Genomic DNA, 23,901 nt, shown 5'->3' on the forward strand with positions numbered 1-23,901 from the left:
TGGTGTGAATAACATCTCACCAACCAGACTGGGCAGGAATGATGTATTCTTCCCTTATCTCACCACACAGCAATGTGTGACAACATAAACCCTTAAACATATATACAAAATACACACAAAATTAATAAAAGGCAATTCTGGAGGGACTAGTAGCTGGAGGATCAGAGAAGGTGACATTTGAGCTAAGCTCTGAAAGACACTAAGGATTCAAAGAGGCAGAGGCAAAGAAGGCATTCCAGTGTGAGGACACAGCCTGGGCAAAGGTCCAGAGATAGGAAATGGAGTGTCATGTATGAAGAAGAGTAAGACCAGTTTGGCTGGACCACAGACTTAATAGACATGAGGGATGGATAATAACAAGGCTAGAAAAGCAGGTCAGGTTGCAAAGTTCTTTGAGGAGGGAGCTTCATTTTTGTCTTTCTAGCTCCCAATGCCCGACAGAAGAACCAATTAATAAATATTTATGGAATTAGATGATTGAATTGAATCTCGTTCTCACATTTAGCCACTGGGTGACCACAAACAAGTCCCTTGACACCTCTGACCCCACAGCAATTCTTAGGACATTCCTACTAAGTAACAGAATAGTTTGGGATCTTCGTCAGTGAAAAGAGCCCCCACCTCAGTAAAGTCACAGACCCTTGACATACTGACCAATGAGAAAGAATGCTAGCCCCAGAGTCAGGAGGCCCCTGGGTTTCAGTCCTGCCTCTGACACAGCTAGGTTCAAAGTCCAGCCTAGACACTTCCCCACTGTTTGACCTTGGACAAGTGACTTAATCTCTCCCAGCCTCAGTTCCTTCATCTACAAAATGGGAGTTAACGATACTTAGAACATACATCTCAGAGGGTTGTTTGAAGATCAAGTGAAGAATGTATCAAAAACAACTGGGAAAGGTTAAAGTTATAATATTATTATATACATATAGCAATATACAAACACATATATATAATACATTTAACCATAATGGTGATGATGATAACTGACAATTATACAGGTTGTCTCAAAAATCCCATGGAACAGTTTTACTTTATTAAATCTATATTTTATATTTAAGCTTTTAAAGTTTAAAACTGTATTGTGACTTTTGGGGACATCTTGTATCATTGTCAGTTTACCACCCTCATCATCCCCCTCATCATCGACTTCTTGGCCCCACAGGTATTTGAAGGGACTTCAGGGATCGATGCCCAGAAGACAACCTGTAAGTTTACTGGTGACATCCTCCGGACTCCTGTGTCAGAAGACATGCTAGGTAAGAGATGGGGTTAGGTAGGCACAACTCCAGATGTAGGTAAAATCGTTAGTCACCTCAAATGATGATGTAGAGATATCATAGTCTGGTAGAAAGTTGGAATTAGAGGCTGAGGACATGGGTTCAAATCTCATACCTGTCGCTTCTGACCTATGTGATCTTGAGCAATTCACCTAATTTTTCTGGGCCTTAGTTTCCTCACCTGTAAAATGAAGGACCATCTGGCCTCTAAGGTCCCTTCCAGCACAGAATGTTAAACTGAGGAAGGGCCTTAGAGTATAGAATGTCAGAACTGGGAGGTCCCTTGGAACACAGCATATCAGACCTAGGAAGAACCTTCTGATATAGAATGTTAAAGCTGGGAGGGACCAGCTACATAAGTATTTCCCCATTTAATAGATGCAGAAACAGATGCTCATAGAGAGAGTGACTTGCTTAGGATCACCCAGCTAATAATTAGCAGAGCTAGGCTTAGAATCCAAATCTTCTGAGTATGAGTCAAGTACTCTTCCTGCTATCCCAAGATACCTCTCGTGAAGAGCACCCCAAGACTTGTCTGTCCCCAAAGTACTTTTCTACCACCCTTCCATGGCCCCGACTTCTCCTTTTCCATGCCCTGGAAATCCCCTCTAGAATTGTTTCCCTTGGTTAGATGGCAAAGGTGGGAACACTGGCCTCAGAAGGCCCTATGGAAAATGGGACAGGGATTGGTAGAGAAAACCATTGGAACAATCTCTGTATAACTAGAGGGTGCCAAGGCAGCAAAATTAACAATTAATAATTAATTAACAATTATCTTGGGGCAGTTAGGTGGCACAGTGGATAGAGCACCGGCCCTGGAGTTAGGAGGACCTGAGTTCATCTGGACTCAGACACTTGACACTTATCAGATGTGTGACCCTGGGCAAGTCACTTAACCCCAATTGCCTCACAAAAAAAAAAATTAACAATTACCTTATGTCCTCATTTTTTCTAAACTTAAGACAACTCTCTACATTCCTTGACTTCTTCCTACTTCCTTCCTCTTAGGTCGAGTTTTCAATGGTTCTGGCAAACCCATTGACCAAGGGCCAGAGGTTATGGCTGAGGACTTTCTGGACATCAATGGTGAGTGACCAGTGGCTGTGAGTGGACTTCAGGACCCCTTTCCCCATCCCTAGGTACTGTATCCAACTGCCCAAGACTTCACAATCCTCCCACCCAAGGTGAGATCTCCAGAAGGAACTGACCAGAGTTCTCATCTAACCTTCAGTGATGTCTTGTAGAACTTTACTGATAACCAGGAAGTCCCACCCATTGTCCTTTTACCCCACGGTCATAGACCAAAGGAATTTGTCTATCCAAGAAGGGAGGAGTTCTTTAGCTCTTTCCTATAAGGCCAATCCTATATTTTTATGAAGAAACTTAACTGGTATGATGTGAGAGGTCCCAGGAAGACCCTCCTCCCCCAAGAACCACCTCCTGAATCTGAATCATTAGCCCTTCATTCCTCTGGGCTCACCATTGCTCTCTACTGACTCTTCTGTTAAAGTGCCAGTTCCCCAGAAGGGGAAATACAGTCAGACCTTAGAATATAGAAAAAGGAATTTTTAAAAAACCTTATTTTTTCCATACTTCTGTTTTCATATCCCTTTCATGTCCAAATATATCCCTCCCCCCACCTCCACCCAACAATCTATTCCCTGTAACAAAAAATATAAGAGGAAGAGAGAAAAGCTCTGTTGAGCATAGGAAACTATACATCGACTCTGTCTGGTAGTATTCAGGGTGTGCTGGAGCCAGCTCATCCCAGCTTCCCAGAGTCTTTCTGTAAGCTTTTACAAATGAGGGAACTTGAGGCTGAGAAAGAGGAAGTGATTTTTGCCAGGGTTGTACAATGAATACATGATAAAAATCCAATGCAAGGCAGGAGATCAATGCAGTTCTTAATGACATTTCTATGACTACACCAGCCCCATCGCTGTGTTTCAAACTGTTGCATCCCCAAATATATGTGTCCTCTAGGGATTATTTCATCATCCTCAGGCTAGCCTCCCTTCCCGTCCTTTTCCTAGGGCTCCTTTCTTAACTCATGGGCCTGAGGACTATAGTTTTAGGGAAATCAGAGACGCAGAACCTAGGGGACATAGCAAGTCCCTCCAAAATTTATCTCTCCCCTTCCTGATTTCCCCCCACCTTCCTCCATCTTCCTCTAGGTCAGCCAATCAACCCCCACGACCGAATCTACCCTGAGGAGATGATCCAGACAGGCATCTCACCCATCGATGTCATGAACAGCATTGCCCGTGGTCAGAAGATCCCTATCTTCTCTGCAGCTGGACTCCCCCACAATGAGGTGAGAAGAGAAAATCTTGGCTGGTGTCCGTTCGGATAGTCCTGGCACTTTGAGGAAACCCAAGGGCTCCACAACCTGTCTGACCCTGGCCAAGTCAAGTGTCTGCCCCGCCCCTTCCTCCAGGATGCACAACAGCCTTGGCTGCTACCGAGCTCGAACACAGGTCCTTAGGTTTAGGATGTAACAGTGTTGCATAGTGGAAAAGGGGCTGGCTTGTCTGGAAATCTTGACTCTCACTCCAATTACCTGTGAGATCCTGCGAAGGTCGTCTAATCTCTTTCATCTTCACTTTCCACAAGTTTAAAATGGGTACGATACCTCTGGTGCTGATCTAACTGGGTTACCATGAGCATCAAGGGAGAAAATGCACAACGGCATTCTATGAACTCTAAAGGGCTGTATGATAAGAGCCAATACTTGCACAATGTGCTTTATGGATATTAATTTATTACATTTTACTAAGAATATTTTAATGTAACATATATAGAATCACATCATATCATGTTATTGTTATTAGAGAGCTTGCCTATAATCAGGAATCATCATCATCACAACCAGCATTTATATTGTGCTTTTTTTTTAGTGAGGCAATTGGGGTTAAGTGACTTGCCCAGGGTCACATAGCTAGTAAGTGTTAAGTGTCTGAGGCCGGATTTGAACTCAGGTACTCCTGACTCCAGGGCTGGTGCTCTATCCACTGAGCCACCTAGTTGCCCCCTTATATTGTGCTTTAAAGTACTTTATGAAGCATTTTACTCATTCAATCCTTGCAAAAATGTACTGTGAAGTCGGTGTTATTATTTTTCCCCATTTTATAGTGAGGGAAACTGAGGCAGGCAACAGTTGAATGATTTGTCCAGTGCCACACTGCTAGTAAGTGTCTGAGGTAGGATTTGAACTCCGGTCTTCCTGACTCCACCTCCAGCAGACACTCACTCTGCCATCTAGTTCCCTATAAGTTTCACCTCCTATTGTTAAGGGAACATCTAGTCCAAATCCCTGAGTGTACAGATTTTTTTTAAAAAAAACCCTCTAAGTTCATAGAGGAAAGCTGATTTTCCCAAGATCACACACTTCATATACAGAAGAACTAGGTTAGGGTTCAAGTCCTCAGCTCTACTCCAGAGCTCATGACCCCAACCCCACCAGCAGCTGGGCTTTGAGGGGAAAATGTCAACTTCCCACAGGGCAGGATCCAACCCATCCTTTGAGCGTGCCTCAGTTTCTCCATCTGATCTCATAGTATATTCTCCCCCATTCTTATTCCCCGAATAACACACGCGTTTTATTGTTGTGTGGTTTGCGCCTCTTGGCTTCACTCTAAGCTTTTGTCTTCCCATCCAAGGGGAGGAGGCAAGATGTAGTATATGACAAGGGCTCTGAAGTCTCTGAAGTCTCCTCTACATTCTGATGTCAATGTTCTCTCTCTCTCTGTCTCTGTCTCTGTCTCCCCGTCCTTCCATCCCCCCCTTGTCTCTCTCTGTTTTTGTCCCGCTGTCTCCCCCACATCCTACCCCATCCCACCTCATCTGTGTGTTTTTTTCTCCCTAATAGATCGCTGCACAGATTTGCCGCCAGGCGGGGCTGGTGAAAAAGTCCAAGGCTGTAGTTGATTATCACGAGGATAACTTTGCTATTGTGTTTGCGGCCATGGGGGTGAGCAAATCAGAAAGAGGATCTGAGACTTTCATGGGACAGGATGGGGGTGGGGGTGGGGCCTGACGGAATCCGCAGGGAAGGGGGCTCCATGATGAGTGTCTCCAACCAGCTAAGAAGGAAAGAGAAAAGGAGGAACAGAGGGTTCTGGAGATCAGGGAAGCATGACCCAGGAAAGAGGAAGGCAAGGGAGAGATAATTGTAGGGCGGACGCAGACAAGCAGAGCTGAGGGCCGGGGACGCTTTGTAACTTCATCCATAGCTCTCAGCAGAACAGGAACTAAGGCAAAGGAGCTTCTAGGATGGGGAATTTAGAGGGCATTGAGTTTAAAGGGAACCAACAACACTAGCAGCGTGGAAAACCACGGAGCTTAGCATCTAGTCATCGAGGAGAATTGGTTAGAATGTGAATCTAGCAGACGGTGGCGGGGGGGGGGGGGGGGGGGGGCATGCGGTGTCCTGGGCAGGGTTTCTTAGACATTCCCTCAGTGTCATTACAGCTCCAGCTCTCAGTTTAAGCACCGAGGCTTTGCTTAGGAGCAGAGGGCATTGCCCTCACTTCACCCCCCCCCACTTACCCCCGCTGCCCTTCTCACCTCCCAAACCCCACTCCTGGTTCAAGGCTTGCTCAGCTACCCTCTGAAGAAGCCAGAGGAAACGCACATCCAGCTCCTGCCCTTAAGAAAACCAGAGAAAGAAAGAAAGAAAGAAAGAAAGATAGAAAGAAAGAAAGAAAGAAAGAAAGAAAGAAAGAAAGAAAGAAAGAAAGAAAGAAAGAAAGAAAGAAAGAAAGAAAGAAAGAAAGAAAGAAAGAAAGAAAGAAGAAAGAAAGAAAGAAAGAAAGAAAGGAGGGAGGGAGGGAGGGAGGGAGGGAGGGAGGGAGGGAGGAAGGAAGGAAGGAAGGAAGAAGGAAGGAAGAAGGAAGGAAGAAGGAAGGAAGAAAGAAGGAAAGAAGCTTAGTTTAATAGTCCCAGTTGGAGAAAAAAAAAGATATTCTCTTTCTTTCCATCCCATCATGGGGGGGGAGGGAGTGCTGTTGTTTTTCAAGTGTCCACCTCACCTGTGACCTTCCCCCACTCAATGTCCAGGTAAACATGGAGACAGCTCGATTTTTCAAGTCTGACTTTGAGCAGAATGGCACCATGGGCAATGTTTGCCTCTTCCTGAACCTGGCCAACGACCCCACGTGAGCCCCCTAAGTCCTGGGAACCCTTTCCATCACCTTGCCCACATGTATTTTAATAAGGACTCTGAACTGTCTGAAGTCTCCTAGGATAGAACTAGGACTCCCCACGTCCTGATGCTGCCCCCCCCTTCTCTCTCTCCTCTCTCTGTCTCTCTTCGTCTCTATCTCTTTGACTCTCTCTGTGTCTCTGTTTCTGTTTCTCTCTTTGTCTCTGTGTGTCTCTGTCTCTCTGCCATTCTGTCTGTCTCTTGTCTGTGTGTGTGTGTGTGTGTGTGTGTGTGTGTGTTTTTCTTCTCACTTATTGAGTTTCTCCTGTGCTCTGAACACAACAAAACAGCAGCTAGGTGATGCGATGAATAAAGCACTGGTCCTGGAGTCAGGAGGACCCGTGTTCAAATCTCACCTCAGACATGTACTAGCTGTGTGACCCTGGGCAAGTCACTTAACCCCAATTGCCTTAAAAACATCCAGGGCCATGTCCAGTCATCCTGATATCTATCTGGCTCTGGAGGAGAGAGTGAGGTTGATGACCTTGTACAGCCCTCCCTCACTTAAATCTGACATCCCCCCAATGTCAGGGTCGTCTTCCAGAATTAAGGACAAACAACGAGAAGAGCACAACAAAGGAACACAAAGTTTAGAGAAGGCCTGGCCCCTGCCCTCAGGGAGCTAACACTCCAATGAGAGAAATAAGATAGACAATCCAAAGTCAAGTTGAAAATGCCGGGCGCCCTCTCCAGAGCGGGTCAGCCCTCTTCTCCTAAGGGAGGTTGGTGGAGGGAGCAGTCGCTTCCAAACACAAGAATTGGACTATGACTGACGGTACTCAGGAGCACCCTCGCTCACCATGCTGGGAGAGACCTTAGAGACCATAGTTAGTGAGGACTGGCCCTAGGAGTGGATCATTGACAAAGGGAACTCTGAGGTAAGGAAATTCCCTTTACTCTTGCAGAGAAACTTGCATGGACCACTGGGAGATGGCGACTCTTGCCCAGGGTCACCCAGTCTGTATGGGTCAGATGTAGACGATACACCTAGGTCTTTCTGGGTCTCTTTCCACTGCATTGTGCTGCCTCTAGGGATCATAGGCTCACAGATGGAAAGCTGGCAGGAAAGTCTGAGGTCATCAGGAGGAAAATGAGGTGTCCAAATATGGTAAATACTTGGCAAAGCTAGACTGGAACCCAGGTCTTGGGAGTGGTCATGGCTTAGCTGAAGCAGCTCCAGGATGGCTAGAACATTGGAGTCAATAGCTGTGTGAACCAAGTCACAACCTCTCCTCTGCCTCAGTTTCCTTATCTATGAGATCCCATTAATAATATCACCTATTGCACTATAATAACAAGGCTGAGGATCAAATAATATATGGAAAGCATTTTGCAAAACTTAAAACACTCTATCATTTGTGAGTGAGTTATTATTGTTATGCAGAACCCTGAAATATCCTTCTTTGATCACAATTTGCTGTCAGCCAATCAATAACTATTTCTTAAACTGATCGTTGAATCAGGAAGACTTGCATTTAAATCCATTCCCAAACAGTTACTGTGTGACTCTGAGTGAGTCACTTAACTTCTATCTGCTTCAGTATCCTAAAATGAGGAAAATAAAATACCTACTTCCCAAGGTTATTGTGAGGGTCAAACAAGATAATATTTGTAAAGTACTTAACAGTGCCTGGCACATAATAGGTACCATATAAATGCTTGTTTCCTTTCATCCCCCCCCCCCACAGTCAATCGGTGCTTTCCACCTTTGAGTACGTCCCCTTGTCCTTTAGATGTTCTAGAATTGCTGATCCCCAATTCTAGGTCACCCCCACTCTCCATTGTCTATTGCAAGAGGCAGCCACAAGACCTTCGTTCAAATCCTGGGGATTGGGGGAAGCTCTTGGGAGGAGTTTCCAGAAACTTGTGTTTTCCAAGTCCTCACTTGGGTGAAGGATGAATGATGGTCCCTGCAGCGACTGATCCTCAGACAAAGGACTCCCTGGCCTCAGTAGCACTTGTTTTGTGCCCCTCTATTCAGCAAATAACAAACACATCTTATTTGCCTGCTAAGCAGAGAGTACAAGACAGAGCTACATTCACACCCCACTTCTCTTCCAACACTTACTAGCTGTGTGACTATGAGCAAGTCACTGACACTTTTCTAAGCCTCAATTTTCTCATCTGTAAAGTGGGGGCAATAATACTCATTGCCTCAGCCTCACAGGGTCATTGTGAGACTGAAATGATGTAAAATGAATAAAGAGGGGCAGCTAAGTGGCACAGTGGATAAAGCACTGGCCCTGGATTCAGGAGGACCTGAGTTCAAATCCAGCCTCAGACCCTTGACACTTACTTACTAGCTGTGTGACCCTGGACAAGTCATTTAACCCTCGTTGCCCTGCAAACCAAACCAATAATAATAAGAAGAAGAAAGAAAGAAAGAACTTCATAAGTTCCAGTTGTTATTATTCCTCCTGAGCCTCCAAATGATGCTGGAGGAAGTCGCAAACCCTGATGCCAGGGTCTGCTACAGACTCATATTTATTTTCAGTTCCAAATTCTCTCCTCCTCCTTTGCCCTCCTCCACCCATTGGGAAGGCAAGAAAAACAAAGACCATTATTCACATGTACAGTCATGCAAAACAAATTCCTGCATTAGCCATGCCCAAAAAGAAAGAGGAAGAAAGAAAGAAAGAGCAGAAAATCTGCTTCAATCTGCCCTGTGAGTCCCTCGGCTCCATATCTGGAGGTAGATCACAGGTTTCCTTGTGAGAAGGACACGATATTTCAACCAACTTCCCATTTCTCAGACTCCCTAGTTGGGAGGAAGGGTCAGTGAGGAACATGATGTTTAAGCCCTGAAACTGACCTTTAGCCCAGACCAGACATTCCATCATCAAACTCCGTGCCTTGACTCAGATGGTTCCCCGCCCCCCCCCCCGCCCCCCTCACCCCCCCCCCCCCCGTGTCTGCAGCTCATTCCCAGTCCTTTCCACACTGTAGAACCCCTGACATCCTTCAGAACAGCTCAGGGGCTCCTTCCTACACACAGCCTTTCTTGATCGTGCTGTGTTGCTCTGCAGTAATCTAGAGAGATCATGGCACGGTGGAGGGAGCCAGCCTGGAGCAAGCAACAATAATGGCTAACAGTCCTATAGCACTTTGAGGTGTGTAAAAGGCTTTACATACATGACTTCACCGATCCTCACAACAACTCTGGGAGGCAGGTGCTATTATAACCCCCATTTTACAGGTGAGGAAACTGAAGCAGACCGAGGTTAGGTGACTGGACCAGGGTCACACAGCTAGTAAGTCAGGGCTGCCTCACTCCAAGTGCAGCACTCTAACCACTTACCTGACACCCAGGAAGCTTCTGTCCCCTGGGTTCAAGTCCCACTTCTACTACAGACAGCTGTGTAACCCCAGGCAAGTCACCAACCTCTTGATGTCCCAGGTGGCTCATTAAGATTATATGTGGCACTGTTAGGTCTTTTTCTCAAGGAGATCATAGAAAAGGGAAAAGGACCCACATGTTCAAAAATATTTATAGCTGCTCTTTTTGTGGTGGCAAGGAATTGGAAATCGAGGGGTTGCCCATCAGTTGGGGAATGGCTGAACAAGTTGTGGTATATGAATGTAATGGAATTCTATTGTGCTGCGAGAAACAATGAGCAGGAGTTCAGAGAAACCTGGAAGGACTTGCATGAACTGATGCTGAGGGAGATGAGCAGAACCAGAAGAACATTATACACAGTATCATCAACATTGTGTGTTGATCAACTGTGATGGACTGGATTCTTCTCACCAATACAATGGCACAAGAAAGTTCCAGGGGATTCATGATGGAAAAGGCTCTCCAAATCCAGAAAAAAAAAAAAAAAAGAACTATGGAATATGGATGCTGATTGAACCATACTATTTCTTTTCTTTTTGGTGCTGTCGTTTTTCTATTTTGAGGTTTTTCCTTATTTCTCTGATCCTTCTCTTATAGTATGACTGATACAGAAATATGTTTAATGTTGTTATGTATGTATGTATGTGTGTATATATATATATGTGTGTGTGTGTATATATATGTGTGTGTGTATATATGTGTGTGTGTATATATATATATATAACCTATATCGGATTGCCTGCTGTCTGGGGGAGGGGGGAAGGGAGGGGAGGGAGGGAGAAAATTTTGAAATTGGAAATCTGATGTAAACAAATGCTGAAAGCTATCTCTACATGTAACTGGAAAATAATAAAATACTTTTATTTTTTTAAAAAAAGATTATATGTGGCAGAGCAGGGGCCAGTTAGCACGGTGACCGCTACCAATGAAGACTCATCCCAAAGAAATTCCCAGCCATAAAGAAAAGCGTTTCTTTGTAACATTGTATCCCCCACCCCCACCCCAGGCAATCTTCATAAAGAGTCAGTTACATTTTTGTCTGCCTTAGTGATGTGCCTGGAGCATAGTGGGTGCTTTTTCTGTCCAACTGCAAGGAAGGTAACCTCCCAGGTTAAACCTGAGCTCATGAACTCCCTTCTCCATCCTTTGTCCCTCCAGGATTGAAAGGATCATCACACCCCGCCTAGCCCTGACGACAGCCGAGTTCCTGGCCTATCAGTGTGAGAAGCACGTGTTAGTCATCCTAACTGACATGAGCTCCTATGCAGAGGCCTTGAGAGAGGTGAGGCTGGGGGATGGGGAGGCAGTAGGAAGGTGTCATTCCAATCCCTCCTTGGTCCCAGGCACTCTGGGAGAAGGGAGAGATGGTGGACCTCAACCCCTTTGGCCAATTTCTCTATCCCTGATGCTCTATTTGTCTCTCTGCTTTTGTACTGTATCTGCCTCAGTCCATCTCTCTTCTTGCCTCTCTGCCACCTTTTCTGTTGCTCCTTGTCTCTGTCTCCACTTATTCCCGTGTCTGCTTTGTCTCTGGGTGGCTCTTTCTGAGTCTCTGTCTCTCTCCCTTTGCCAATCCAGGTCTCAGCTGCCAGGGAGGAGGTGCCTGGCCGGCGTGGTTTCCCCGGCTACATGTACACGGATCTGGCCACCATCTATGAGCGGGCAGGCCGAGTGGAAGGCCGGGGAGGTTCCATCACACAGATCCCCATCCTCACGATGCCCAATGATGGTAAGGACACCCCTGCCAGCCTCCACCCCGCCTCGTTATCTCTCCCCTTTCTTCCTTTCCATCTCCCACTCCTACCCAGTCAGATGTCTCCAAGACAGCCAGAATGCCTGAGTGTCTATGTGACCATCGAGCGTCCCTTAACCACTCTGTGCCTTGGTTTCCCCATTTGTAAAATGAAGAGGGTTGGACTAGATGTCTTCTAAAGTCCCTTCCAACTCCAATAAATCTAGGCTCCTCTGATATCATCGGAGGAGGCGTGGTTCCCTGGTCTGATGGGAAGGACATAAACCCCAGTCCCACTAAAGTCAAAACTCTCTGTTCCAGACATCACCCACCCCATCCCCGACCTGACTGGCTTCATCACTGAGGGACAGATCTATGTGGACAGACAGCTGCACAACAGACAGGTACTGCCCACTTCATGCTCTTCCTGCTCCATGCCCCGCTTCTCTCCCAGCCCAGATGTGTGGATAACTATAAGGGGATGCCTCATTTCCACAGTACATCAAGAGAAGGGATGCAGGCACAGGGAGGGTTTGACTTGCTCTCTGTTTGCAGGTGAGGAAACTTGAGGCCAAGAGAAGTTCCCAAATCACACAGTTAGTGAAGGGCAGAGCTGGGATTCAAACCCAGATCTTACTCTCACTCCCCTCTGAGAAGAGAACCTGGTGTGGCCTCCTCCCAGCTCCCAAAGACATCCGTGTGTTCCAGTGGCCTAGGATTTGGGAATGAGGCCATGTTTCCTCTCTCTCTTCCCTCACCTCCCCTTTCTCAACCCGAGGCCGGAAAATTAACCCACTCCTACTCTGTCTGCTTGGCTTATCTTTGACCAATGGGAAAGGGCATCCATGCAGCATATATTAAGCACCAGCTGTATGCCACATACTGTGCTAAGCTCTGGAGATAAAAAGAAAGGCGAGAACAATGTTATGGTCAGGGAGGTCCCCTCTTCTAAAGGGAGAGACCAACAACTTCCTCCATACAGGATATCTGCAGAGTGGGTGGAGAAAACACCAGCGGTATCACCAGACCTAGAGAGGATCAGGAGGGTGGCCACGGCTCATTGCTGCCCTTCCTGCCCTCCCCTAACTCTTGTTATTCCTTTCTGCTCCCTCAGATCTACCCTCCCATCAATGTGCTTCCCTCCCTCTCCCGTCTGATGAAGTCAGCCATTGGGGAAGGCATGACAAGGAAGGACCATGGTGATGTTTCGAACCAGCTGGTAAGGAAAGGACGCTGGGGAACAGACCAGGCGCAGAATCACTGATTACACCATTTCAGAGTATAAGGAGTTCACTCTGCTTCCTGTCCACAATGCTGGATGTCCCATTCCAAAGTCATTCATTTGTTTAGGGTGTGGAACTGACCCTTCACTGGTGTCTTCTTCTGAGGCCTCCTCATGTCCCATCAAGGCTATGGTGGTGACTCTGGGTTCTTAAAGGATGCACCGGCACAGCACCAGCTGGGCAAGCTTTTAATACTGACCCGGAGAAAGACCAAATATCCATGCACAGTCCAGCTAACTTTAGAGACACTCATCAGGGGCAGCTAGGTGGTGGAGTAGAGAATCTAAGACAGAGTCAGGAAGCCCTGAATTCAGATCCTGCCTCAGACACTTACTAGGTGTGTGACCCTGGGCAAGTCAGTTCACCCTGTTTGCCTCAGTTTTCTCATCTGTAAAATGGGCTAGAGAAGGAAATGGCAAACCACTCCTGTATCTCTGCCAAGAAAACCCCAAATGGGGTCACAAAGAGTCTGACATAAATAAAAAAACAACTGAACAGCAAAGAATGTGGATAACTCAGTGCAATCCAGCCCCCTTTCTTGAGCCATAACTCAGAGTCCATGTTCCACCCCAGTGTTAGAAAGACTAGTTGTTTCATCAGTGTGGATGTTCCCTCCACTGAACTAATCATGGCCTCTCCACAATTTAACAAACAGTGCTGTTGGCTGCCCGGTGGCCAGGCCTTTGGTAGTAAGCTGTTCATGGAACTTAATGAGGCTGGGAATTGGGTGACAGACCCACAGATTAGATGAAAAGCCTTTCCTGTTGAATTGTATCTGCTGAGATTCGTGCTTTGCCGGCAGAGATTTTGAAACCCTAGGGTGACACCCCCCCCATCATCACAATGAGGTCTGAGAGGAAATGGAACCACTCCCTATGGGCTACTTGGGTATCTCTTTTCATACGAAGGAGATAAGGACTAGACCTGCCACTTCATTGGTCTATGGATCTCCCATAGGTGCAAATTCCCTCTACCAGTACCGGCAGCACCTTCACTACAGCTCATAGTCTAAGACAGCTGCCTACAGCACCTAGAGTTTTGTGACATGTCCAGGGTCACTCAGCCAATACGTGTCAAGAACAGGACTTGAACCCAAGTCATCTCGTCTTTGAGGCCAGATTTCCATCTCCCGTCCATGTTGTATAGCTTTTATTTAAAATTATTTCTCTTTAAGGAACTAGGTTTGAGCCTCAGCTTTGCTTCTTAGTAACTGTGTGACCAGACAAGTAATACTTCCCCTTTAAGTCAATTTCACCACCACCACTCTAGGCAAAATGAGTGCATCTATACAGAGTTTTTCATCTTTTCTTTAATGTTTGATTGAAGCTCATTTTAAAAGCATTGCTATCTTTTCCCAATAACTAGCCCCTGATAGAACCCTCTCTTATAACAATTAAGCCTGGTTAAGTGCAACAAACCAACAAATTGACCATGTCTGCAAATGTATGTCACGCATAACTCACCAAGAATCCATCCCAACTCCACCAAGTGAGAAGCATAGTTCTTGTTATGACAGGTCATTAAATTGATCAGAGTTCTGAAGTCTTTCAGGGTTGTTTTGTTTCATTTTATCAAAGCCATCCTCTTTTCCTGGTTCTGCTTGCTTCATTTTGTATCAGGTCTTAGAAGCCTTCCCAAATTTCTCTGAATTGTTCAAATTCAGCCTTTTCTAAGATTTTCTCCAAGTCTAAATCTATGGTTCTATAACTAGTTTAGCACCTGCTGCAGCCTCACACACACACATGGGGACCCACCAAAAAAAGCCATCCCAGATCCCAGCTTCATTATCTCCATGTAGCTCATGAGCTCAGCAATGGGTTTTCTTTCTACCGGTCAACCAGAGACCACGTTAGTTCAAAGCAAAAGACATGTAATCAAACTACAAAGCAAATTAATCGTCAAGAAAATACCCCCATGGGGCAGCTAGGTGGCGCAGTGGATAAAGCACTGGCCCTGGATTCAGGAGTACCTGAGTTCAAATCAGGCCTCAGATGCTTGACACTTACTAGCTGTGTGACCCTGGGCAAGTCACTTAACCCTCATTGCCACGAAAGAAAGAAAGAAAGAAAGAAAGAAAGAAAGAAAGAAAGAAAGAAAGAAAGAAAGAAAGAAAGAAAGAAAGAAAGAAAGAAAGAAAGAAAGAAAGAAAGAAAGAAAGAAAGAAAGAAAGAAAGAAAATATCCCCACATATACAATGTCCATGTGAGGTACCTGCTCACAGGTTATCACATTACCACTTGGGGAAGGCAGAAATGCAGAGCACACACATTACCAGGGAATGTGCACAGAAGGTATTTACACGAGCACCTATGACTAGGGATTAGTCACCTGGGTAAAATATCAGTGCCTGGCACATTGTACTTGCTGACTTACTGACCGACTGAAAGGCACTTGCCAAGAATGTCTAGGATCGCTCCATGGAGGACACATCCATATGGCTTAGGGTACAGGGAAGGTTGGGCCAACTCCCCTCCAAATCTGTAGAGTTGGCAATATTCTCTCTGGTGAGGTAGATAGATGAGCAGCCACAAACTGGCTGTAAGACACTGAGTGAGGTAATAGAATGCAAGGGAAGGACTATATAGTGTAATGGAAAGATCCTCAGAACACAAAGTCAGGGGACTTGGGCTTGAGTGCTGGTTCTGATACTTAGTACTTCTGATACGTAAGCCTGGGTGGGACAAAAAGCGTTCATTGACTGACTGACTGACCTCTTTGAGCTTCAGTTTCATCATCTGTAAACTGGGAATAATAATACGTAAATCCTCTACCCCCTGAGCTTCTATGGGGAAGTCTTTGTTCAGGGGGAAAGTGTATTTTGGCCTTTCTTTTTATCTCCAGGGTTTATCACAGAGTAAAATATTTAGATGCTTGTTGACATCATCTCCACGAGCCATTATTATTCTCTGAGCCTCTGCTTCTCCATCGCAAATTCAGGGGGGTTGGGCTGGGTCAGCCAGGATCATCGATTTAGAACTAGAAGGATCCTTAGATGTCATGGACCCCAGTCCCCCCTTTAACAGATGAGACCAAGAGAGATTGTGATTGGCCCAGGGCCACACAAGCTGGTAAGTGTCTGAGGCAGAATTTGAACCCAGGTTTTCCCGACTCCATGATGCCGCCTCTCTAAGACTCCTTCCAGCTCCCAGTCCTGTGATTAGCTGACTTCTGAGGGGAGTCCAAAATCTGTGGAAGCCAAGGTGGGGTTATAGGGAAGGAGGGGGTGTTGAGAAGGGGAAGGGAGGACACCCAAAGCGCTGAAGCCAGTTTCCAGGCCTCAGGTTGCCCTGAGGCAGCCTCCCTAAGGGGCCAGGGCCCAGGCTGAATGTCCAGGGGCTCGGGCCCCAAGCCCCACCCATCTCTCTTCCCTCCCCACAGTATGCTTGCTACGCCATTGGGAAAGATGTCCAGGCCATGAAAGCAGTGGTGGGGGAGGAGGCCTTGACCTCAGAGGACCTGCTGTACCTTGAGTTCCTGCAGAAGTTTGAGAAGAACTTCATCAACCAGGGTAGGAGGACTTGGGGGGAGGGGGGCCATGGAAGGATGGAGCCAGGGGAGGGGGAGGGTGTGTCTGGGCCCGTCTCAGCCCTGGCTTCTCCCCCGCTTCCCCAGGCCCCTATGAAAACCGCAGCGTGTTCGAGTCCCTGGACCTTGGTTGGCAGCTGCTGCGCATCTTCCCCAAGGAGATGCTCAAACGGATCCCCCAGAGCACCATCGAAGAGTTCTACCCTCGAGAGACCCAGCACCAGGCCCCACCCTCGAGCCCAGGCCCCACGGACACCCCGGAAGCCTTGGACTCCATGCTGTAGGGCTGCCCCTAGACCCCCCCACTCAGCACTGACACCTCCGCTTATGCCCCAGCCCCACTCCCTCTACTGACCTCACCGAGCCCTAGTTCGGGGGCCTTTGGAACACTCTGGTCCCACCCCACCCAGTCTAAGCTCAAGCTGCACCCCCTCCAGCCAAATGCCCCCAGACTTCTGCTGCCCCTCCCCTCCTTCCTACAAATAAGGGAACCTCCATGCTCTAGGCCCCAGTCTGGACCTTTCCCCAGAGGCCAAGTCACTCCATCATCTTCCCTGGATACTAGCAGGGAAGGGAAACGGAGAAGAAAGAAAGAACAGCTCCCTGACCGGCTAACTTCAGCTACTATCTCTTATTAAAAGTCCCGTTGCTTAAGAAGAATACACAGGTGTGCATGGCTTGGCTAATCAATCAATAAACATTTATTAAACGCCTATGGTGTACTAGACACTATGCTTAGTTCTGGGGGGTACAAAAAGAGGCAAAAAATGGGGCCTGGCTTCAAGAAGCCAGGGAGAGACAACATGCAAAGAAATATCTACCCCTAACTGTCTTCCAGGTCCTTCCTGGAACCATTTGCATCCGAACCTTAGACCACATGCAAACCCTACTGCTCTACCAGTTGCAGATTCCTCCCAACTACCCCTTTCCCTAATTTGGGGAAATAAAAGTATGAGCTAAGACTGAGAGTGGGGGTGGGGAGAGGGAAAGTACTTGGGAGAAAATAAAGGGAATCATTGCATTTCTGCAAGCAAGGACACACACTTTTTTCACTCAAGAAGTTATTGAGCACCTGCTGTATGCAGTCACTCTGGGTCGTAGTATGAGATGGACTGGGTCCTCCCAAAGTCTGTGCCACCCAAGGCCAAGGTCTCCAAATTTCCATAACAAACATTTCAAGTCTAAGTCCCATGGTGGAGACTGTATCTCTCTCATCTGGGGCCAAGTTCAGAGAGAGCCCTCCCCACATGGGCCCCGGAGTCATGAATCCTTGTGACCACAGCTACCTAAAGGACAGTCATAGACAGGTTGGGATGTGGGCTGCTAATGGCAGGCCCCCACACATATGGAATCACAGATGGGATTGGGCCCCATGCTAGGAGCCCTGGGAGAAACAGAGGAATCAGTCAGTCCCTACACTCAAGGGTTGTGATGCCTTCACTCATCATCCTAGTCAGAAAGTGTGTCTACTGCAGAAAGGCCTGGGGCAGCTAGGGGGCGCTGCAGTGGATAGAGCACCAGCCCTGGATTCAGGAGTACCTGAGTTCAAATCCAGCCTCAGACACTTGACACTTACCAGCTGTGTGACCCTGGGCAAGTCACTTAACCCCCTTGCCCCACAAAAAGAAAAAAGGAAAAAGAAAGGCCCTGGGGGTGCTGGAAATCAGAAGGTTCGATTTTGAGTCCTGGATCTCAGCCGCACAAGCTGTGTGACCCGAGATGAATCACTTGCCTTTTCTGATCTCCAGCTTCCCCCACTGCATCCTGAACTAAATAAATTCTGTGGCCTCCTCCCATGCTACAATACATGTTTAGCAAAGAAGAAAAAACAACAACAAACCCACCTACAAGAAAAGAATAAAGTTTAAAACATTATGTCTGTACTTGCTTTTTAAAATTAAAACAGGCCCCTTGGAGCTTGGCTTCTGATTAGAGAAAAGATGTATATATTCATACATATGTGGGGTTTTATATACAAATGCAGAGATATTCACAGAGAAAGGGCCTACACCTGTGATTTCTTTGGAATGGGGGACTCTCAGATGAGGAAATATCCTCTACCAATTCAGGTCGACACCCTTCTTTGTGACTTAAAATGTTAAAGAGAAGACTTGCATCCTAAGAAGTGCTCTTGCCCAGGGTCACTGGGGAGGATGTGAAGACCAGAGCTTCCACATTCAAATGTTGCCTCTACACACACACACACACACACACACACACACACACACACACACACACACACACACACACACGCAGTACCAACTTTCTGTAAGAGTCCTTTGTTCAATTCCGCAGATGTCTCCCATCACGAGTTTCCTTCCAGTCATGAGGAAAATTGGTGATGGTGGCGGTCCTTAGGTATTCCTCTTTAAAGAATTATACCCTCTGGCACACAAATCCAATCAGAATAAAATAATCTTTAATTCAGTCTCGGACACTTGACACTTACTAGCTGTATGACCCTGGGCAAGTCACTTAACCCCAATTGCCTCACCAAAAAAAAAAAAAAAAAAGAAGAAGAAGCACTGCTGCTAAGTGGTGGGGAATGTAGTCAGGAGATTAGGGTCACCTCTCCTACCCCCAACAAGCCCATGTGAACCCTCGCACTCCGCGTACTGGACACACCTGCCCCCAAGGAAGGGTGCCCATCCCTCATACATTATCATGAGGACACCCCTAAAACAGCAGTTGGTGACATCTCCAGGCTACTTTGTAATCAATCTTAACATCTGCACTATCGTGGCCAAGAAGGAGGTCCCTAATAGTGACCCAGAGGGGATTTTCAGGTCCAGAGGACTGGTTGGAACAACCGGTACTTCCACACCCCTAATTGATGCTGAATAGAAAATCCCCTCAACACTAAGGATCCTGGGAAGTCTAGATCTCCAGAAGGGAAGGTGTGAATTATTCTGCTTGGGAAAAGGCTTTTGCTACAGACCTTAACCTTCCCAGAGATGATCATGTGGAGCTAATGGTTCCCGCGGGGAGTCCTCAGGGCCATCTATGTCCCCATACTGAATTAGTGAGGCAATTGGGGTTAAGTGACTTGCCCAGGGTCACACAGCTAGTAAGTGTTAAGTGTCTGAGGCCTGTAATAGAATTTATTAATTTGATCGTTAACAATCTTATGCTAAGGTTTAGTAAAAATGCAGCAATTCAAATTCTTTAAGAATGTGGTAGTTCATCAGTTGAATCAGCCCCTATTGAAAATCAGTGGCACAGACAAAACTGATGCTAGAGAACTCCACATTTTCTACCATAAAGAACATTATGACAGCAATAGAAAGACCAATGACAATTCAGAAACCCCTGCCACTTTGGCATGCAGAGAATTGGGGAACCAGTTAAAACAATGTGGCATACCCCAAACTCTAGCAGCTTAAATACCTTATAATTTAACAAGCATTTCCTTCTACAGGCAAAGCACTGAAACACATGGCCTAGTTTTATGGCCCACCTCAATTTCCCCCACCCTTTCCCTACCCTATACCTATTTTTTTTAATCCTTTTTGTTTTTGTTTTTGTTTTGTTTTTACCTTTGAAAGGCACTGAAAAGACCTGGAATTCACCACACCTTTAAGTTCTTTAAGAGCACAAAAGAGTGCTTAGCGAATCTTTTGCTTTTTATTTTTGGTTTTGGTTTTGCTTTGTTTTTTGACTTTTGTTTCTTTTGCTTTTCTTTAAAACTCAATTTTGTAAACTAAGTGACTTTTCGAAGACATTTTAAGTATATGCTGTGGGTGAGGCCATCGAGCCTCAGAAGCTACCAGAATTTTTTTTTTTAACTCTTTCTTTTTGAGAGAACCATGAGTTCTAATGATTTTTTTTTCTCTTTTCTCTTGTATGGTATTCTGTTTAACTGAAAAAGAGGGTTATTGAACAGTATTGCTTGATACCTGACTGAAAACATTGAATATTGAATCTTGCTAATTGAAGTCTTATTTCTTTTTGATGAATTAATCACCACTTTAAGTATCTGCTACTGTTATACTAGAGAATTCATGTATAAGATGATGTGGTTTATTTGCTAAAAGAAGATTATGTAATAATGTCTAAAAGAAGATTATGTAATAATGTCTAATATAATCAGCTATTTACATTCGTTTATTATTTATATGTCATTAAACTCTGGGTATGGTTTGGAATTATTGTATATATCACTAATATATTCTCAGTTATGCAGCATAGCACGCATTTTTACCATCATACTGTCTTTGGTGAAATTAATGAGATTTCGGAAGTATGGAAACTTATCATTTCAGAGACTAACTTGCTGTGAACTCTGATGCAGGCCCTGGAGAGAATATATGTGCAACAAAAGGAGAGACAGGTATACATAAGTCCATGGTTTGCTTATGATGGTGACTATGTAGAGCACAATTACTAGGCACAGTCCAGTATTTATCCTCCCTCCCTCCTAATTTAACCTAATTTAACTGAACTTATTTATCTTTTTATCTCACTCAGTTGAACTCACCTGTGGCCTAGCATAATCACTGGCTGTCTTGGAACCATGAGATATGGTATGATAACCTTTCCATAACATTTTCAGGTGTCATGAACACATACTAAATTTGGCTTTGATCCAGACACATGGTGATAAAAAGTGTTACTGATTGCATAACTACCTCAACCCTCTATTAGAAGTCTAAGGATATAAAGGAGGGAATATAATGGAATTTATTAATTTGATCGTTAACAATCCTATGCTAAGGTTTAGTAAAAATGCAGCAATTCAAACAGTTAAAGAAGAGAATCCAGCCTTCCAGACCAGAGTGCAGAATCCAGTTTTCCAGACCAGAATCCAGACCAGAGTCCAGAATCCAGTTTCCTCCTGATGACATTTTACCATTTCAAGAAGACAAGAGAACTCAGAGACCTATATGAACTGTTTTGTTTTGTTAGTTTTTACTATCTCCTTTCTGTTATAATATACACCATCTGTAACACGTACTCTCTGCAGAGGCCCTCCCTTTGCAAGACTAATGTCAAAGCGTCGGTTCATGAGGACAAAAAAATCGCCCCTCTGGACAAAACTTTCCTCTCTTCCTTTTCTATATTGTTGTTCACATATTATTAGTTAGCAATAGTTATTATATTCTTTTTACTGTTCCGTCAAGGAAACATTTTGTTTCTTGAGGAGCCAAAGGGGGGGATGTAGTAAAAAGGTTTTTTTTATTGTTTTTTGTTTTTTTTTTTTAGTGAGGCAATTGGGGTTAAGTGACTTGCCCAGAGTCACACAGCTAGTAAGTGTTAAGTGTCTGAGGCTGGACTTGAACTCAGGTACTCCTGACTCCAGGGCCGGTGCTCTATCCACTGCACCACCTAGCTGCCCCTAGTAAAAAGTTTTTTAACAGTCAGTTAGTGAATACGCAAAGACGCCAGTTTTTTAAAGGACCACCCTTTCAGGGAGGAGACCAAAGGCCATGCATGGACTATGCACGCCAGCTCGGCTGCTAAACCGGGGTGCGAGCTTAAAAGACAAGGAAAGAACAGAAGTGGGAGGTCTTTCCTGCTCTCCTGGTCTGATGACTGCGACACACAGAGAGACATTGACTGGAGTTGGACTCGGCCTGGCTCACCGTTAGCAGCACGTGCCTGACTCTCCTCCCCAAAGGTGGCCTTGGGCTTTTGGTGAGTTTCATACGGAATGTAGACTAAGCTTAGACTTAAGACTATTTGTTTGTATTTCTACTTTCCTATCCCTCTAATCAACATCACCTGGTAACTACCACACAATAAAAGCTCTAACTATAGACCAGAGGTTTCTTCCATTTACTAGTCTGGGAGAAAAATTAAGGGAAAGGTTAAAGAGGGGAGATTAATGCTCTAGTATCCAATTTTAAATCTCACAGGCTGGATTTGAACTCAGGTACTCCTGACTCCAGGGCCGGTGCTCTATCCACTGAGCCACCTAGCTGCCCAAATCAGAGGTTCATTTTTCTAAACAGTTTAATTTAATGGGTTTGGTTTTTTTGTGAGGCAATTGGGGTTAAGTGACTTGCCCAGGGTCACACAGCTAGTAAGTATTAAATGTCTGAGGCTGGATTTGAACTCAGGTCCTTCTGAATCCAGGACCAGTGCTCTATTCACTGCACCACCTAACTGCCCCACCTTGCCCTCTTTTATTGGGACCAGCCTGAGGATTCCAACAGCACAGGGAGCCCTCAGAAGGGTCTTCCTCAGTGGGGAAGGTAATTATAATAATGCAAAAAAGAAAAAAAAAGAATATTAATAAAATATTTTAAACTGTAAGAAGAAAGCAGAAGGGGGCACATGCAATCATGGCAGTGTTGGCACTCCATGTGAAATTTAATACTCTTTAAAAAAAAAAGGTCACTGTGTGACCTACAATGCTCTGCTTCTGTTCTATGTATAGGGAAACATTGAAGTTGGGTGACATTCATCTAGTTAGTCATTGTAAAACAAGGAAAGAAAAGATCTTGAATTCCAGAGATGGAAAGTGATGGGACTTGGCCAAGGTCACACCACTTATAAAGCAAGTTGAGATCTGAATCTAGGTCCTCAGTTTCAAATCCATGGCTCTTTTCACTGTACTGAGCCCTGTTTATAGAAAAAGGTCCTACTCACAAATCAGGGATAGTCCCCTCTCCTTTTCACACCTCAGTTTCTCTGACTGGTGACTGGGCCTCATTACTTGCCAAGCCCCACAGACACACACACACTTTACTGTTGTGCTACTTCAGGCCTCTGGACCAAGTCTCGAAAACAGTGTCCTGAGAGTGGCTTCAGATCTCTGAATTCACATGGGAATTTCATTTCTCTGTCTCTGTCTCTGACCATCTGTGTCTTCCTGTCTTGGATTCTGTCTCTTCGTTTCTGTTTCTGTCTCTCTCTGTCTCTGTCTCCCCCCAAACTGCCCAGAGATACTATTCCCTTTCCAAATGTCATTTCTCGTTGGCCGGTTTGCTCAGCTCAAGAGCAGATCAGGTTTAACTAAGCAGAGGGTGGTTGGGGGAGGAGGTGCCATTGGCCCTGACTGCACCGGGGAGAAAACTTCACATGAGTCTGGGATTGGTAGGGCTGCCCAAGCCTCAGGTACAAGTCACTTATTTCCGAAGTGACTAGTAAAGGGACTTAGAGTAAGGCACGCCCCTTCTCTGAAGGAAAAAGGGTATGGGAAGATAGCTAGTGAGAACAAGAGATGGTTTTTGAAGGACAAGAGAGAGATGCGGATGTTTGTAGGTAGCAGAGATGCAGTCAGAGGCCTGGAGACTATTCCATCCCTTCCCATCTCTTCTAGCAACCATCCACAGCACTAATTTTCAGTCTTTGCCTATCTGGTGGCTCTGTCCCGATTGACGACAAGCACAGCCAAGCCATCCTACCTCTATTTTTTAAGAAATGTGTTCATTCCAGACTACCCCCCCCCCTCAGGATACCTTCCTGTATCCCTCTTGAAGGAGCTGCCTCCTCTTCTTATCTGGCTCTCTTCTGAAGCCTCTGCACCAGGGCTCTAGACCTCATCATTCAACTGAACTGGCCTCTCAGAAGTGACCAGTGATCTTTTCATTCCAGATCTA

At 45.6% G+C, this 23,901-nt stretch overlaps 1 protein-coding gene across 2 annotated transcripts in view; it reads left to right on the forward strand.

The window, feature by feature from the left end:
• Window positions 1–17,029, forward strand: part of ATP6V1B1 (ATPase H+ transporting V1 subunit B1) — an 81,296-nt gene extending 64,267 nt beyond the window's left edge. For both annotated transcript variants that reach the window (XM_043990017.1, XM_043990019.1), the window contains exons 4-14: window positions 1,163–1,256; window positions 2,286–2,363; window positions 3,452–3,591; window positions 5,146–5,247; window positions 6,336–6,433; window positions 10,976–11,099; window positions 11,396–11,546; window positions 11,871–11,953; window positions 12,664–12,768; window positions 16,211–16,340; window positions 16,445–17,029. In XM_043990017.1, the coding sequence (XP_043845952.1) occupies window positions 1,163–1,256; window positions 2,286–2,363; window positions 3,452–3,591; window positions 5,146–5,247; window positions 6,336–6,433; window positions 10,976–11,099; window positions 11,396–11,546; window positions 11,871–11,953; window positions 12,664–12,768; window positions 16,211–16,340; window positions 16,445–16,641 (1,302 nt within the window). In that variant the 3' untranslated portion in view covers window positions 16,642–17,029. The remainder of the gene's footprint in view (window positions 1–1,162; window positions 1,257–2,285; window positions 2,364–3,451; window positions 3,592–5,145; window positions 5,248–6,335; window positions 6,434–10,975; window positions 11,100–11,395; window positions 11,547–11,870; window positions 11,954–12,663; window positions 12,769–16,210; window positions 16,341–16,444) is intronic.
• Window positions 17,030–23,901: the final 6,872 nt, after the last annotated feature.

This window comes from Dromiciops gliroides, chromosome 2 (assembly GCF_019393635.1).
Source record: "Dromiciops gliroides isolate mDroGli1 chromosome 2, mDroGli1.pri, whole genome shotgun sequence".
In the NCBI taxonomy this organism is placed as follows: domain Eukaryota; kingdom Metazoa; phylum Chordata; class Mammalia; order Microbiotheria; family Microbiotheriidae; genus Dromiciops; species Dromiciops gliroides.